The sequence below is a fragment of the Corylus avellana genome, chromosome ca11 (genome assembly GCF_901000735.1).
Source record: "Corylus avellana chromosome ca11, CavTom2PMs-1.0".
Taxonomy (NCBI): domain Eukaryota; kingdom Viridiplantae; phylum Streptophyta; class Magnoliopsida; order Fagales; family Betulaceae; genus Corylus; species Corylus avellana.
Window position 1 is genome coordinate 9,551,449 of NC_081551.1, and position 18,566 is coordinate 9,570,014.

Consider the following 18,566-nt stretch of genomic DNA (forward strand, 5'->3'; position numbering starts at 1 on the left):
CTACTATATTTTTGTACTTCACATTTCTTAGTGAATTTCTTCGTTATCACCTCCACGAATGGACGTACCTTACATTGAGAGATTCCCTTAAGTCTTTGTGTTATTTTGTGTAATTGTTCTCGCCTTATTTACTGTAATTGTGATCCTTTTTTGCACAACAGATCCAATGGTTGATTTAGAGTGCCACGTCAACAATGTTCGACATTTGTAGGATAAAAATATTTTATCTAGCATTACTCATTAAAAAAACATGTGATCTTCAAATACTAAGGCACACAACACTTTTAAAGAGTGAGTTGTAGAAAAATTTCACACTTTTAATTTGTAGGAAGTTTTAGGAAAAATTTACAATGGTAAAGTATGGACTAATAGTATGGCGTCTTTTGGAAAATGAGGAAAGGGATGAAAAAATGAAGCCGAATTCCTACATGAGATGCTAAAGAAACTGGCAAAAGAAATCATTCTATAACCCATCTTTCACACATCTCAGTATAGTGAATAGGTGAACTACTATTAAATTTGTGTAGAAACTATATAAGTACACAAATGGATTTGTAAAAAGAGATGATTAAAAAATAGTTGAGAGAATGTGTAACATGTCTCAACTGGCAATACCGTGTAATACCTATATTCATACCCCATTTGTTATCCAAATGCCACTCTTCCTTAAAAACTTCTATAATATTCAAATTAACTTTTATTTCCTCAAAATTTCTTATGATTAAATACCCTTCTAGTACTTGGATTTTAATGTCTTTGTTTTTTCCTTACCTAGGTTTCATTTTGTATTATAGATGGTACATGTCCTATGGGTAAATACAAAGTTAGTACCTCTGTCTATATTCTGTCAAAAAAACTAACAGATCGCCTCATCATACCAATCAAAACATGACACTTGTCCTTTGCCTTAGTAAAAAAATTAAAAAATGAAGGAAAAAAAAAATAGAAAGAGGGTTCCAACGTGGGTGGCCGGCCACCCCCATTTTGGCCATTGGGGGTGGCTCAGCCAGCCACCAAGGCCAGTTTGGGAGTAGGGGGTGGTTTCGGCTACCCCCTACATACAGCTAGCTTGAGGATGGCCGAGCCACCCCCATGACCCTTGGGGGTGGTTCAGTCACCCCTAACGAGTGTTATGAGTTTTAAATGATACTTGCAAGTGCTGAGTCAATTGCAATATACCTTTTGCAAGTGCAATGTTGAATCTACAGGGAATTGTGTTTTTGAAGACTAAATATGTCTAAGTTAATTTAATCCTAACCTAGTTCTAAAAGATTTTGAATTTTGAAAGTAAGTAAACATAAACTAAATAAGATAAAAAGAATAATCAATTAAGAAAGTGCAAAGGTTGTGGAATCCACACTCACCAATTCAGAACAACACATTCCATGTTCATCAAGATTACCCGAAGTTCTCACAAATAAAATCCTATGTATGTCGTACTATGCTTCACAAAGTAATTAAATCATCTAATGTATCCATCCATTACACAAATCACAAAAGATATCCGGATTAAACCAAATCATCAATTGTATCCGTAAGACAAATCATAAAAGATATCCAATTATATTTTGATTAATAAAGATTCAAGCAAACAATTAAATGAAACTCTCCTAAATCATCACATTTGTCCGTAAATCATAATAGATATCCAAGAGAAATCTCAATAATTGAATTAAAGTAAAATAATTGAAACCTTAAAAACTCATAAAATCAGATAATATTGACTTACATGAAAGTCTGTTGTTCTTCATCGATAAGGCTTCATCCTCAACCTTAGTTGAGAATTTACCTCCACATGATTATTGAAAATAAAACCTAAACCTAAAAAAAACTAAAACTTAAAAAGGAGAAAAACTGTATAAATTCGGACTTGGTCTCCTCGCCTTTTTCTCTTGAGGCTTCGCAGTGTATTTATAGGGGTTTTTAGGGTTTCAAACCCTAAAAACGACACTAGGACATATCTAGCATACGACTGCGCTCGAGCGCATGGCCAGTGCACTCAATCGCACTAGGGCATGTAACTTCTCCTGTGGCACAGGACTTGGGCGCTTGCAGCTTGCTGTTGGGTGTGGGTGTGCTCGAGCACAACCTAGCTGGGATAGAGCACACATGAGCTCGAGCGCAAGATGGTGCGCTCGATCCTACTTTGATGGCACTTATTCCAGCTTTCTTCCAAACTCCGTATTTTTCACTTTAAATGCGCAGTTTTCCCTTAGCGACCTGCAAAACACTAAAAACAAAGAACTAACACAAAATATCAGATTATGACACAGCTAAAGGATTTACAAATGTAAATTAAAGGGCTCAAATATGCAATATTTGGCACTCATCAAATACCCTCAAACTTACATTTTGCTAGTCCCGTAGAAAAACTAAACTAAAAATAAAATAAAATGAAAGCAAGAAATATAAATCCTCTTTCGTGAGAGAGACGATTGCATTTAGCATATGCAACGAGCCTTTTGAACCCCTAGGCATCCCTAGTGGACGAGTGAAGTCTCGTAAGGCTTTAACAGCAATGATACCCACAAACATTGTCAGTGCTATGTTATTGTAAAGAATAAAGTTTCACACAAACCATGGTTCTCATTCATAAGTAGGCTTAACAAGACAAACACCATCATTACAATCATTAGGGCACCCAAAATCAATTCACTTATAAGTGGGCAATTGAGACAACACATATTCCATTAAGTGCAAAATGATATTAACATACAATCATTAGGCTTTAATTTACTCAAAGCTTGTGTACCTCAAAGTTCATAGGAATTCTATCAGATGAAGACAACCAAGGTTTAAGTCAAGATATGCTTTTTTTTTGTTTTGTTTTTGTAGGCTGTGCAATGCTTGGCTCCCTTAAGCTTTCTAATTGACCTATGTAACGAGTGTTAAGCCAATGACTCCTAAACCAGATGGTTTTAGGACATTAGATGTAAACATCCCTAAGGGCTTAATAACTCAAGTCAAAATGCTTCAAAGCCAAACTAGCTATACAATCAACTAACTTGAATTTCACACATTTTTACGCGAACACTCAATCCTTAATGAGGCAAGATGTCCAGTTACTCAGTGAAAAACTCAAAATGATTTTTTTTTTTTTTTTTTTCTTAACAAGCCAAAGTTATTCATCAACAAGTCATCCAACAAATCTCAAGATACAAATGATTTAATTCAAATATCATACCTCACAGAATATATGCTAATGTGCTCATGATAATCAACTCAAAACAAGTGAAGTCTTTCTAGCCCAAAAATGAGTCAAAGGACTCAGATTCCTAATGATATGATGATATGTTTAAACTTTTACGCAAGCCAATGAAAATCAAACCACTGGTATAGCTAACTCATGCTTAACAACAACATAGCAATTTTTTTTTTTTTTTTTTTTTTTAGATAGATAAAAACAAACAAATAGACAGAGTGTATTTCCATACCCCCAAACTTGAATTACATATTGCCCTCAATGTGTAGTATAGAAATATATTACCAGAAGTACGGAAACATCAAGGTGTGAAAAAGGCCAGGACGTCCACCAAACTTAAACACCAAAACACCTGTCAACAAAACTAACAGCAATATTTTATCACAAAAACAAACATCAAAAGATTAATTGCTGTGAGAAACAAAAATAAAATGACAATAGAAAAAGAACTTAGAAATGTAGTGCGAAAAATAAAAAAGAAAAAATACCGTACTTTCCCCTATCATTTGGATGTCCAACCAATTCCTTCCATCATTTTTTCTTTAAAACTTCATAGAACTCAGGAAGAATGTATCGCCATTTTAAGTAGCCAACTTCCTTGCTTAGACGGATTTTCTTAAGAAGATGGTTCCTAGATTTGTGACCTTGTGTGCATAAATCCTTGAAAAGTTTTGCATACGATGGTTGTTTGAACATTGAGGAAATGAAGCTTGGGGTTCATGATTTGTCTCAACAGGGATGGTGATGAAGGAAAGAGCTTTAGTACTCACTTCCTTGTCATTGGAAAAATTTGGAGTTAGCAGGGGCTCAATTTTCTCCTCTTTTTCTTCCACCTTGTTGTCAACAGTTTTTCCACTCCCAAGTATGGTGGTGGCATGGACATGCTCATGATAAGAATAACTGGAATCATCTTCATCAATCATGTAGTGTCCTCTAGCCATCAGCTGACTTTGAAGCTCTTCTTCCTCTATTCTATTATATTTAGCAACTAGATGACCGATCTGTCCTTCCACCTTTGAAATTGCTTCAGTGTTTGCCATAGTGGCATCTTTGATTTCTTGCAGGGACTAGCCAGTTATTTGCATAAATGTTTTGAGAGAGTCTTCCAATGAAGATTGTTGAGGAGGATAGTCATATGATAAAGGATGGAGGACTTGGCTATCGAACTGCGAATAGTCTGGATGGTGTAGTTCATGGGGAAGCATAACTTCTTGTAGCCTAAGCTGACCATAGGAAATCAGAATGATTGTTCCATCCCAAGGTGTAAAATTGGCATTTGATTCAAACCCCGAGTAGGAGAAATTAGTGTTCATTTGCTCATATGAAAAATTAAAAAATTGTCCCCAAATGGACAATTACTATCACTATGATGAGGATTGGAGCAATATGAACATGGTTTATGTAGTGTGAAAATGTGAGGGTAGTTGGTAGGACCAGGTGTCCTACAACTAGGGGAAGTATTAAAATTACAAAACGAAAAATTCATGCTTCACCCTCACTCTTTAGCATGCAAATATCCAACATAAAATAGTAAACAATTTTTTTTTTTTTTTCGAACAAAAATAAGTATTATAGAGAACTGACACAGAAGCATAAAACTAAACAAAAGTACCAAAACTTAAAAACTAAAAATTAAAAACTCACAAAACGGACCAAAAATAAATTTGGCAAAATTTGGTACTGATCCGTCTTGGAGCAGTATGCAGAGGTGCGCTCTAGCGCAAGCTGGATGGGATCGAGCCCAGGTGCGCTGGCTCCTATGCTGGTGTTGTTTGCTACGCTAGTGTGCTCGAAAGCAGTGTGGATAGGATCGAGCGCAGGAGCGCTGAGCCGTCTACTACCACTGGTGCGCTCGAGCTTAGGAGGGCAGGGATTGAGCGCAGGCCGTGAGTGCGCTCGAGCGTACTAGATGTGCGCTTGATCGCACTTGCATTGGTGTGCGGATAGAGCTATGACAGAACTGCAAAACAGAAACAACAAAACAAAAAAAGAAAACCTTTTTTTTATATATTAGAAACATGAATAAAAATTGCAGGAAAAAAAATCCTAATTATAACTAGTAGAAAGATAAAATCAATTTAAAAATAAATTATTTTCAAAAAGCAAACCAATTCCTCGGTAACGAAGCCAAAAACTTGTTATGAGTTTTAAATGATACTCATAAGTGCACAAGTCGTTTACAATATAGCTTTTGCAAGTGCGAGGTTGAATCCACAGAGAATTGCGTTTTTGAAGACTAAATATGTCTAAATTAATTTAATCCTAACTTAGTTCCAAAAGATTTTTGATTTTGAAAGTAAATAAACATAAACTAAATAAGATGAAAAGAATAATCAATTAAGAAAGTGCTAAGGTTGTGAAATCCTCACTCACCAATTCAGAACAACACATTCCATGTTCATGAAGATTACCCAAAGTTCTCACAAATAAAATCTTATGTATCTCTTTCTATGCTTCACAAAGTAATTAAATCATCTAATGTACCCATCCATTACACAAATCACAAAAGATATCTGGATTAAACCAAATCATCAATTGTATCCGTAAGACAAATCACAAAAGATATCCAATTTTATTTTGATTAATAAAGATCCAAGCAAACAATTAATTAAAACTCTCATAAATCATCACATGTATCCGTAAATCACAATAGATAAGAGAAATCTCAATAATTAAATTAAAGTAAAACAATTGAAACATTCAAAACCCATAAATTCAGATAATATTAACTTACATGAAAGTGTGTTGTTTTTCATCGATGAGGCTTCATCCTCAGCTTTAGTTGAGAATTTGCCTCCACATGATTGTTGAAAATAAAACTTAAACCTAAAGAAAACTAAAACTAAAAAGGGAGAAAAACTATACAAATTCGGACTTGGTCTCCCCACCTTTTTTTATTGAGGTTTCGCAGTGTATTTATAGGAGTGTCTAGGGTTTAAAACCCTAAAAACAGCATGTAACTTCTCCTGCGGCACAACACTTGGGCGCTTGCAGCTTGCTGGTGGGTGTGGGTGCGCTCGAGCACAGGATGGTGCGCTCGATCCTACTTTGATGGCACTTTTTCCAGCTTTCTTCCAAACTCTATATTTTTTACTTTAAATGCGCAGTTTTCCCTTATCGACCTACAAAATACTAAAAACAAAGAACTAATACAAAATATCAGATTATGACATAGCTAAAGGATTTATAAATGTAAATTAAGGGGCTCAAATATGCAATATTTGGCACTCATCAACGAGCCAAAATGTTATCTTTTTTTTCTTTTTCTTTTTCTTTTTCTTTTTCTTTTTCTTTTGGGCCATTGGGAGTAGCCAAACTACTGACCGAAAGGGTGACTTAAACCATCCCATGGCCAAAAGGCCTAAAGCCTTTGGGGATGGTTTTGGCCACCCCCTTTTTGGTTATTTGAGGGTGGTCGAACCACCCCTATAGGTTATGGGGGTGGTTTGGCCACCCCCATACCGGCCCTAGGGGTGGCTTAGGTGGCTGAGCCACCCCCAATGACCAAAATGGGGGTAGCCGGCCAGCCCAATTGGAACCCTCTTTCTTCTTCTTCTTCTTCTTCTTTTAATTATTTTTCTTCATTTTTATTTTATTTTTATTTTTTGTTAAGGCAAAGGATACGTTTCTTGTTTTGATTGGGCTAGCGTGGCGATCCATTTGTTTTTTTGACAGAATATAGACGGAGGTACTAACTCTGTATTTACCCATAAGACAAGTACCTTCTATGGTACAAAATAAAACCTAAATGGGAAAAAATTAAGACGTTAAAATTTAGGTACTAAAAAGGTATTTAACCAAATTTATTAATAATAACCCGGGCACAACTTTCTATATAAAATAGATTCATATTATTTTCGTTTGTTAAACCAAAAAAAAAAAAAATCTTTTCAATAATTTTGAACTCACACCTTACTCTTGTTCTTATTCTTATTGGAAAAATGTAAAATCAGTTTTTATGGTTTATATGATTTATAATTAGCTCCGTATAATATTAAAATGGACTTAAAAGTTTTTGAGATTTACCAAAAAAATAATATATTCTTTACAGTTAAATTTTTTCCACTGACTTTACAGATTTCATTAGTGTGACACTAATTTAAATAAGACACGTACCACAATTTTGTAAAGTCTAACATTTAATGGAATATGAGTGTATAGAATAAATTAGTTTTTTGTCATACCCGAGGAACCTCTGAATTCATTTTAAAATTACTGAGAGCTAATTGCAAATCAAATAAATTTGGTAGACTCATTTACATTTTTTCCTATCCTTAATGCCAACCCTCATTTACAACATTATCGCAATATTTCTATTTACGCCGAGTGTCTACTAGAGTTTCCACCTATTATTCTGAGACGAGCAAAAAGCAAGCGGTACGTGTGTTAGGTTATTTTGTCGTCAAAAGCTGGAAGACATCTACAAACTTCACAACAAGAAGCAATTTACTTCACATACCATTGCCACGTGAACTAAACAAATTTCGATGACAAAATATGTCTACAGAAACAAACAGCCACAAAAGTTGCACGTGAACCGTGTATAGAAAGTCGAGGAGCAATTGTGAATTTAATCCCTTTAAACCCCTCACTGTTTTCAGTTTGTAGTTGAAGCCAAAATCCAGCAATTAAATAAGAAAAATTATCAACAAGAAGAAAATCATTTGAGATAGAAGAGAGAGGAGAGAAGAGAGAAGAGAGCTTCCTCAATGAAGAAACAAGGGTGTGAGATTGAAGCAATAGGCATCAACTACAGCATCCAAACACAAAACAAACAGCACCCATTGAAGATCTTCTGTAAAGAGAATCCTCAAGCAGACCGCCAAGTCCTAAAGGCAGTGAACTGCCGAGCCAAACCATGGGAGATTCTCGCCATTGTTGGTCCGAGTGGGGCTGGAAAGTCTTCCCTTCTGGAAATCCTAGCAGGGAAACTCACACCACAAAGTGCTTCCATTTTTGTGAACCAAAAGCCCATCAACAAAGCTCACTTCAAGAAAACATCAGGGTATGTCACACAGAAGGATACCCTTTTTCCTTTACTTACAGTTGAAGAAACCTTAATGTTCAGCGCAAAGCTAAGGCTAAGGCTTCCACCGGCTGAGCTGAGCTCCAGGGTGAAGTCCTTGATCCAGGAGCTTGGCTTGAGCCGTGTCGCCGGAGCTCGTGTCGGAGACGACAGGGTTCGCGGGATATCGGGCGGAGAAAAGCGCCGCGTTTCGATCGGCGTCGACGTGGTACATGATCCCAAAGTGCTGATTCTTGATGAACCAACTTCAGGGCTGGACAGCACATCAGCTCTTCAAATCATTGACATGCTTAAGACCATGGCGGAAACCCGCGGCAGAACCGTAATTCTCAGCATCCATCAGCCTGGCTTCCGGATTGTAAAGCTGTTCAACACAATTTTGTTGTTGGCTAATGGCTGCGTCTTGCACCATGGCGCGGTGGATCAGCTTGGGGTGAACTTAAGGCTGATGGGTTTGGAGCTTCCTCTTCATGTCAATGTTGTTGAATTCGCCATCGAATCCATCGACACCATTCAACAGCACAGAAAATTTCAGCGTGTTGATCACAAAGAAATGCTGCTGCAGCTGCCATCAACAACCAGCCTGCAAAAGAAAGAAGATGGTAAGTTCACACTACAACAGCTCTTTCAACAATCGAAGGTCGTGGATGAAGAAACAATCAATGTTGGAATGGATTTAAATTTCCCACTTGACTTTGCAAATTCTAGACTCCGAGAAACCATGATTCTCACTCATAGATTCTCCAAGAACATCTTCCGGACAAAGGAGCTATTTGCTTGCCGGACGATTCAAATGCTGATCTCAGGGCTTGTGCTTGGCTCGATCTTTTACAATCTGAAAGATGATTTGGTTGGAGCACAGGAAAGGGTAGGTCTGTTTGCATTCATTTTGACTTTTTTGCTATCATGCACCACAGAAGCTCTGCCAATCTTTCTGCAAGAGAGGGAGATTCTTATGAAGGAAACATCTTGTGGAAGCTACAGGGTCTCATCCTATGCAGTAGCCAATGGACTTGTTTACTTGCCATTTCTACTAATCCTAGCCATTTTATTCACAGTGCCCTTATACTGGCTCGTTGGACTCAATCACAACTTCATGGCCTTTCTGCATTTCTTGTTGTTAATTTGGTTAATTCTGTATACAGCAAATTCAGTTGTGGTGTGTTTCAGTGCTCTGGTGCCTAATTTCATCGTCGGGAATTCGGTGATTGCCGGCGTCATGGGATCCTTTTTTCTCTTCTCTGGTTACTTCATATCAAAGCAGGGGATTCCAAGTTACTGGATTTTCATGCATTACATATCGTTGTTCAAGTATCCGTTTGAAGGGTTTCTAATAAATGAGTTCTCTAACTCAGGAAAGTGCTTGGAGTACATGTTTGGGACATGTGAAGTGAGTGGAGAAGATGTGCTTAGAGAAGAAGGCTATGGGGAGGATAGTAGGTGGAGAAATGTTGTTGTTATGGTGTGCTTCATCTTGGTTTACAGGTTTATTTCTTATGTCATTCTTAGATGTAGATGCTCACAGAGAGGGCTCAGAGATGCCCTTATCTGAAGAATATGGTGAAAATCTCTCTCTCTCTCTCTCTCTCTCTCTCTCTCTCTCTTGTTTGTGGACAAGATGATGGTTCACATGTCTTGGACTTTACTTATGACAGCATGGAAAGATGAAAAAACAATAATAAAATAAAAAAAAAAGGTGTAATTTCTGCCACCAGATTGTACTAAAATGATAAGTTGGTTTTCATGTTCAATATTTCAAACATGACCTCTCTCTCTCTCTCTCTCTCTCTCTCTAACACATATTCACCAGGCTCTTCTTTTTCTTCTTCTTCTCTTTATGGTTTGTGTTTTTGTTCTTGTTTGTATATGCTTGGTGGACGGTACAAAATGTGACAGTACAGTTCTGTATATAAACAAGAGAAACTTTTTACTCTGAAAAACCCAACACACTCCAAAACTGTAAAACAGCACAAATTTTAAGTAAATTAAAACCATAATTAATTTATTAATTTAAGCAGCTCCCAGAATCATATCACGACATGGCACATTTAACTGCAACATAGCTGGCCCAATTGGTACAACTGCAGACAGAGGAGCATGTTTGCCAAAGGCTGTTAGTTCTGTCTACCAATATCCTAAATTGGCCGACTAAACATATGATATGCCCCCTAACAATTAATTATACTGACCTCCCTCCAGGCTCTCTGTAATTCTCCATGCTAGAGGGGATATGTGTATGTCGTCTTCCTACACCTCCAGGGAGATGAGGGTAAAAAATGCTTAATTGTAAGATTAGTTTTTGAGTTTCTGTAAATTGAGGAAAAGAATCAATCAGTGTTGGTAAAAGGGATACAAAGAGCAGAGCATTTGATTTCAACCCACAGCAGCATCTGCTGGCATTTCCTCTGTGTCACAAGAGATAAATTCAGATTCACTCTGCTCATTGCAAGCATCATGAACACCAGCATCTGGCACATACCCAGCTCTCTTCATCTGTTCCGTGAGCATCTTCAAAAGTGAATACATCTCCTTCCTCTGAGGATGCCTTTTATCTTTGACCATGAAAACATGCAAATCACTTTGGATTTTAATCCAACTGCAACCCGGCTGCTTGACAACTCCCTGTTGCCTCATCTGCTTTCTAACTTTCATAACATCCCTCCATTTACCAAGCTCAGCATACATGTTTGAGAGAAGTACATAAGGTCCAGAATTCCAAGGGTCAATCTCCAAGAGCTTCTCTGCTACATACTTCCCTAATTTGATGTTCTTATGGACCTTACAAGCAGCAAGTAAAGATCCCCAGACAACAGCATCAGGCTGCATCGGCATTGTGTCTATCAAACTCTTTGCTTCATCGAGGCATCCAGCTCGACCAAGTATATCAACCATACATGTATAATGGTCCTTCAGTGGTGTCATACCATGCTCCGTTCTCATTGAGTGGAAATAGTTACGCCCATCTTCAACCAACCCCCCATGACTGCAAGCACATAGAACACCGATCATAGTGATATGGTCTGGTTTCTCTCCAGATAACAACATTTTTTGGAAAATTTGAAGAGCTTCAGTTCCATAACCATTTTGTGCATATCCCACTATCATGGCATTCCAAGAGACACAATCCCTTTCCACCATATTTTCAAATACCCGGCTCCCATCTTCAACTGATCCACATTTCACATACATGTCAATGAGAGAGTTCCCCACAAAAATGTCGCTCTCCTCTCCAGATTGAAAGCGAAATCCATGCTTCAAAACGTGGCCATGAGCCTGTCTGCCCAGCTGCAGTTCCGAAAGATTGGCACAAGCATTGAGTAGATTCCCAAAGGTGTAATGGGTTGGCCAAATGGATTCCCTCTTTAGCAGGAGGAAGAGCCCAAGCGCCTCTTCATTCTCCCCATTCTGTGTATACCCTGCAATAAGTGAATTCCAAGACACTACATTCCGCTCCATCATGTTTGTAAACATTAACCTTGCATCTTTCACACTTCCTGCCTTTGCATACCCACTCACCAAGGACGTTTCAGACACCACATTCCTAATTGGCATCCGATCGAAAACCCATCTAGCTTCTTTGATTTTACAACATTTTGCATACATATCAACCAATGCATTTCCCAAAACAAGATCATCCCTGAATTTGTCCCTTTTCACAACGTGAGCATGAATCTGCAAACCTTCTCTAATTGCCAACAAACTCGCACAAGCACTGACCACGCTAGCTAGAGTGACCTCATCTGGTTCAATCCCGCAATCCATCATTTTCACAAAAACCTCCAAAGCTTCACTTGCCGGGCCATTTTGCTCATAACATGTAATCATGCTGTTCCAAGAAACTCTGTTCCGTTCACTCATCCGATCAAAAACTCTTTGAGCACAAACCACACTCCCACACTTAGAATACATGTCAATAAGAGCAGAACCCATATAAACGTCCGACGAGTAGCAGGATTTTGAGAGCAAAGCATGAATTTGAATACCCATTTTCAAATCCATCAGTCCCGAACAGGCACTAAGAGCACTACCAAACGAGTATTCATTAAGCACAAAATTCTCCCTATGCATTTTACTAAAATACTGTAAGGCTTCATCAAAACGATCATGTTGCGCAAAACCCGATACAATTGAGTTCCACGAGCACTGGTCTGGCTCAGGCATCGACCCAAAGACTTGCACAGCCTCATGAAGACAGCCCCATCTTATTAAAGCACTTGCAATCGAATTCCAAGTGAAAGTATTCCTCTGAAGCATTCGATCAAACACTCTGCGTGCATCGTCCAAACAACCACATTTACCATAGACATCAATAAGCCTATTTTGGATAAAAACTTCAGAGGAAAACTGGGATTTGATGATACGGGCGTGGATGAGTCGCGTGTCCCGCACCGACCTCGATTTGACGCACGAGTCCAAGAGCTTCGCAAAGGGAGACGAGTTGTGGAAGCAGAGGTCGCCCACCACGAGTTTCTGGACCAAGCCATGTCTAGCCATTCCATTATCTTTAGAGAAGACAGGTTCTGGGCGTGTTTTTAGGGGTTACAACTTAACATGTATGCTTCAAGACAAAACCTTAGGTCCGTATGCGCCGCAAAATACCACTTTTACAGCAACAAATTAAAACTTGACACATCAGCAAGGAGCATAAAATTCAATAGAAATGAAAACACCTAATCCTATTCAATAGAAAATTCTCTTCATTTTCCCCCTCTCCCACATGCTCCCACCCCCTCTTTCCCAAATTCCCCTGCCACCTCCCACACCGGCCACCACCAAGCAGCGCCTCCGACAACTGCCAATTTTCGCCGCCCGCCGAACGCCAACCATCAGGAATCCATGGAGCCACCGCCAGAATCCACCTGAGAGAGAGATAGATGATTTGGTGGCCCCGGCACGCGGGTCTAGCTGTGACCCACGCTGGTCTGGCTAAATGTTGGTTTTTTATTTTCTAGTTTTTGGCTTACTCTCGTTGGTGTTCGTGAGTTGCTGAGTCTTGTTGGTTTTGGGCTTACACTTGTTGGTGTTCTTGTTGACGTTCGGCTGATTGCGATGGCGGCGTTCGGCTACTCCGGACCTCCGGTGGTTTCCGTTGAGTTGGGGCTTTGAACGGGCAAGAGAAAGAGAAAGAGAAAGATTATGAAATTTCTTTAAGGATCTGGTGTTTACAAGTCTATTCCATTTTGTGTACTTATCTGACATACTAGCTTCTAATTTGGTGCTTAAAAGAAGGCATTTGCAGCCCATCCGGATGTAAGGGGCTCTCCCCCTCTCTCTCTCTCTCTCTCTCTATATGTATATATATATAACAAAAATTTCTCCAAATGGGTTTGGAGGAAATATTCTCCAAAAATAGTTTAAGTGTTTGTAATTTAAAAGATACATTAAATTTAGTCTAAATTAATAAATTACTATTAGTGAGGTTAAGAATTTAATATTCCTTTTAAATGTTTACAGACACTTAACACTATTTTACATAAGTTTTCGGATATTTCTTCCGGATCGGTTTATAATAAATTTATGTCCATATATATACCTCTCTTTTTTTTTCTTCTCTTGACTTCTCATTTTTTTAAATTATCATTGAATATGTAAGACATAGACGCCAAAAATTCAATACCGATTTAAAAAAATAAGAAACTAAAAAAAATTAAGCGAGGAAATGAATTATATATATATATATATATACATACATATATGAAAAAATATAAAAAAATAAAAAATAAATAAAAATAAAAAAGCTCCATGATATTTGAAAGAGAAATGATAGAGACAAACTTTTCTATCATGTGGTCATTTTTAAAAAAAAATCAAATAAATTTATGAAGTAAGAACATCACATGTGGTTCTTTTTTTTATTTTATATTTTTTCTATAAAAAAAAAAAGGACTTTTTCCTCAGAATAATGACCATTTTTTAAAATAATAAAAAAAAAAAAGACAATTTTTCTAAAGAAAAATACATTTTTTTTTTAAAGATAAAAAAAAAAAATGACCACATAAGATATTATTACTTCAAAATTTTGTTATTTATTTATTTTTATTTTTTTTAAAAAAAAAAAATGATCACATGAGAGAGAAGTTCAGCTAAAGTTGTGTCAAAAAATTGTGTATCTCTCTAAAATGTGCTAGAGAGGTCTATCAAACTACTAAAGTATGTCAAAAAGACCACTTTTTTATTATATTACTACAAATCCTTTATTCATTTAAAATTTTTTTTTAAAAAAAGGTAATTTTAAAAATAAAAATAAAAAAGGGAAAGGGGAGCCACCCGTACCCAATGGGGGTGGTCGAGCGCCATCTGCAACCCCAAATATGGCTGGTGAGCCACTCAGAAGAGGCCGAGGGTGGGGGCCGGAGAGCCACCCCCTGCCACCTCTTGGCACCCATTTCCCATTTTCTTTTTTCTTTTTTTGAAAAAAACATAAAATTAACTTTTTTTTAGTTTAATATATCTATATTTTTTGGAAAATTTTAACTTATCGCTCTCAAACTATCATTCAATTAATAATGTCACTCTAAACTACTAAAAAGTTGACAATATTCCCCAAGGCCACCAAAAAGAAAAAATGGCCATAACTTTTTGTTAATAAGACAAAAATATCCTATAAATTCGGAAAAAAAAAAAAAAAAATCAATTTTTTTATTAACAAAAATTTTAAAAATGTCTACTCTTTTTTTCTTTTTCTTGTTTTTTTAGGGTTAACTATTTTATTAGTACCTCGGTTTTCACTTTTTAATTTTTTTCCACCTATGTTTGTAAAACAGCAAAATGCGATACTTGACCTATGTGACAATGCAAAATCGATATCTCGTTAGTTTCCGTCAGTCTAAGTTAATGGAATTCCATGTGTCACGAGTCCTCAAAATTAAAATAATAAAATAATAATTAAAAAAAAAAAAAAGTGAAAATTTATGGGTCACACTGAAATTTTCAACTTTTTTGTTTTAATAAAACCCAGCGTAAAAGTAAAAAAAAACCCAGGCTCATCTCCTCCCTCATCGTTTCAGTTTCAGTCCTATCAAACTCGGCTTTGCTTGTTTTCCATGGCAACTATGAAACTGAGAATTAGATCCCTCGAATCCAAACAAACCCTGAAAATCGAATTTTCGATTCCGTACAACAACCACCACAAACCTTTGGCTCCAAATTTCCCAAATCTAGAAAACCCATCTGAAATTCCTCGTGAATCTCAAACCCTAGAGGAAATCTTCGAATCAAGACGCCCCAGGAGGAGATTTGTCCGTACAAGGGCCTGATATTGCAGAGATTGGCGGACAGAGAGTGAGAGTGTGACAGAGGGAGACTGAGACGGAGTGCGACAGAGAAACTGACCCAGCTCCGGTCTAGCTCCGGTGAACCTGTTGCCGGTGGGTTTGGATTTTAAAAGCTGAAATTACAGTATAGGGTTTGGCTTGTGATGGGTGTTTTGGTTTTCACTGATCAAGATTGCTTCCTGCAACATCCACTATGAATCTGTATCTTACATCATTCTTCTCCAACCTTTCAAGGGCTTTGTTAACGTAATCCATCTCAACAACCTCAATCATGGAACTCAGGCCCTTCTCTTTCCAGAACTCAAGCATCTCCTTTGTTTCCTTTATGCTCCCTAGAAAGCTCCTCTGATTGTCTTTCTCCCATTAAAGCATAAAAAAACAAAGCACCCACAATTAGCAACCATAAATGCAATCGAAATTTCAGAGAGCAAGATTCCAGAACAATTTCTTCCAAAAAAAAAAAAAAACAAAAACAAAAACAAAACAAACAGAATTTTACCAACCAAAAATAGCAAACACTCTCGGAAATCATATACCCAGAAAAAAATTTCATTCTTTGCCTAAATTTTCTTCTGCAATTATAGGCCAACGAGGAGATGATGGGGTGGCTGGTTGGCCAAAATGGGTGGCCGGCCACCACATAAAATTTTCACCCTTTTTTTTTTCTTAAATTTATTTTTAGGTTTATTATTATTTTTTTTATTTTTAATTATTTTTCATTTTTAAGACACCTAGCATATTTTGAGAGTGACACGTGACAAATGATTTGGAATTCCATTAGTTTAGACCGAACTAACAAGGTATGAATTTTGCATTTTTTCATAAGTCAAATATCACATTTTGTTGTTTTACAAACATAGGGGAAAAAAAATAAAAAAGTGTAAACGGAGGTACTAATAAAGTAGTTAACCTTGTTTTTAAACAAAAACTATTAGTTTTAGTTTTTTTTAAAAAATTTATTGAGAGCATTTTCGTCATGATAAAGGACATTTTTTTTTTTTTTTTGACATGATAAAGGTCATTGTCGCAATTAAAAGTTTGGAATAAACATTTTTAATTAAGTGGTAGTTTGAGGGAGAGTATGTGTACTTTTTTCATAATTCTTTTATTAAGAATGACATGTGTTGTCATTTTATTGGCATTAACGTGACAACTAATAGAATTCGTCAAGTTTTTAACTAAATTGGACTCCAAAGACTAAATTGTTTTTTTTTAACATATTGCAGGAACCTCTAATTTCACTTTTATAAGATATTGAGTGATTTGAAATTTAGGCTAATTATTGTGACTAATTTTATATTTATTCGAAGAAAAAAAAACCTCATCCGCCCATTGGGTTTTTTTTTTTTTTTTTGGTTTTGTTTAAAAAATAGTTTAATTAATTTTTTTTTATTTTAACTTGTTAAAAGAATAAAGGAGTTATAGGAATATAATAAAAAAAATGTAATATTTTTGACACACTTTAGTAATTTGATGTACCACTTCAGCACATTTTAAACATTGGCTCTTTTAAAAACCGTTGTTAGTTTAGGGAGCTTTAATAATCAAATGGAAAAATAAAATAATTGCGGAATAATTAAATAAATGAGACAATAAATTTTACATGGTTTGGCCTATGACTTACATCCACGGATAAAGCCCTAAACATTATGCTTTTATTCAATAAATAATTTTACAAAACAAATGATTCATATTTATAAGGACGTGGAGATAATACAAAATAATATGGTTGATAAAATCAAATCAGTATTAAATGTTTGTGTTTGATTTTCTCAATTATAATCAATTCTAATATACTACCATAACATCAAATCTCACACAATATTTATTTTTTTGAACGGAAATTTGAGGATTTCAATGATTAAAGATCACGAGCATAAAACTCTTACAGAACAGAACAAAAAACTATTACAATACAAAGCATAAAGTTCTGCAAAAATCATAGCTACATGCTATGAGGTTACAAAGTCATAGATATAAACAAAAATTCTTACAATCAGATCCTATCTATGATTTCAATCTTCTGCTAACCCATGTACAAATATAGTTAAATAGCAGATCTGTTCCGAGCAAACTAGATCTAGGATGAGTAGCCAAATTTCTTAACAAAATTTATTGAAACAGGTCGCGAGAGATAACCCCACACACAGAGCTAAGACATGGGTAGACAGATTTAGAAAGAAAAAACCTTTTACTCAAAACAAAAAACGCAGACAAATAACCAGTAAACAGCCGGCCCAATACGGTGGAAGGTGGACGGACGCATAGCGGAGATGTCGAAGTTGCTGATCTGGTTGAAGAATACCTACAAACATAAAAAATAAAATAAAATAATAATAATAATAATAAACAACCCGAAGGGGAGGGAGAGGGTAGGAGCAGAGAGTAGAAGGGGAAGGAGAGAGGAGGAAGAAGCAAATTCGACATATCAAAACTGTCGAATTTGCTTCCTCCTCTCAAAACTGTTTTCTAAGAAGAAGGGCCGAGAGACGGGTTGAAATAATCCCACACAATATATTCTAACATAATGTATTTAGAATATATGGGAAAAGGGCCAAAAGCAGATTGAGATCCCTCAAATATTTTTGTAATTTCAAATTTTCAATTTGTTAAATCATGATTCATGAACCGTCCAACTTTATCAAAATTCGTTCTCCCAAACCTCTTCTATTTATTCTTCTGTTTTGGAAGCAATTTTTATTTATTTTTCTCTTTTGTAAGAAAAAATCTTTAAGTCTGTCAATTGTCATGGAGTTAAATGGCTCGAATGGGACCTCTTGGTCTGATCAATGTGACTACAACCCAGACCCGGCTCCTAAGACCAAGAAGCCAGTGTTGTTTGATTTTTCGTCTGGTTGCTTCCAAAACAGAAGAATAAAACAAAGGTTGAGAGAGAGAGACAGAGCGATAGAACGAATTTTCACGCGTTTTGAAATTTCAAAATTTGAAAACTAGAACGTTACATGCTTAATAATTTGATAATCTAAAATTTTAAAGAAATTTTAGAGAATATGAATCTGCCAAAAGCTAAATTAGTGCCCGATTCTACAATAATTAGTGGTCC

The 18,566-nt window shown here is 36.4% G+C and overlaps 2 protein-coding genes across 2 annotated transcripts; one reads left to right on the plus strand and one right to left on the minus strand.

Moving 5' to 3' along the window:
- Positions 1-7,685: 7,685 nt before the first annotated feature.
- On the plus strand, positions 7,686-9,990 carry LOC132165629 (ABC transporter G family member 5-like). The gene has a single exon (XM_059576270.1). The coding sequence runs from the start codon at positions 7,912-7,914 to the stop codon at positions 9,778-9,780; it is 1,869 nt and encodes a 622-aa protein (XP_059432253.1). The 5' UTR covers positions 7,686-7,911; the 3' UTR covers positions 9,781-9,990.
- Positions 9,795-12,941, minus strand: LOC132165628 (pentatricopeptide repeat-containing protein At2g13600-like). The gene has a single exon (XM_059576268.1). It carries the CDS (start codon positions 12,720-12,722, stop codon positions 10,602-10,604), a length of 2,121 nt encoding a protein of 706 aa, XP_059432251.1. The 5' UTR covers positions 12,723-12,941; the 3' UTR covers positions 9,795-10,601.
- Between the last annotated feature and the right edge of the window lie 5,625 nt (positions 12,942-18,566).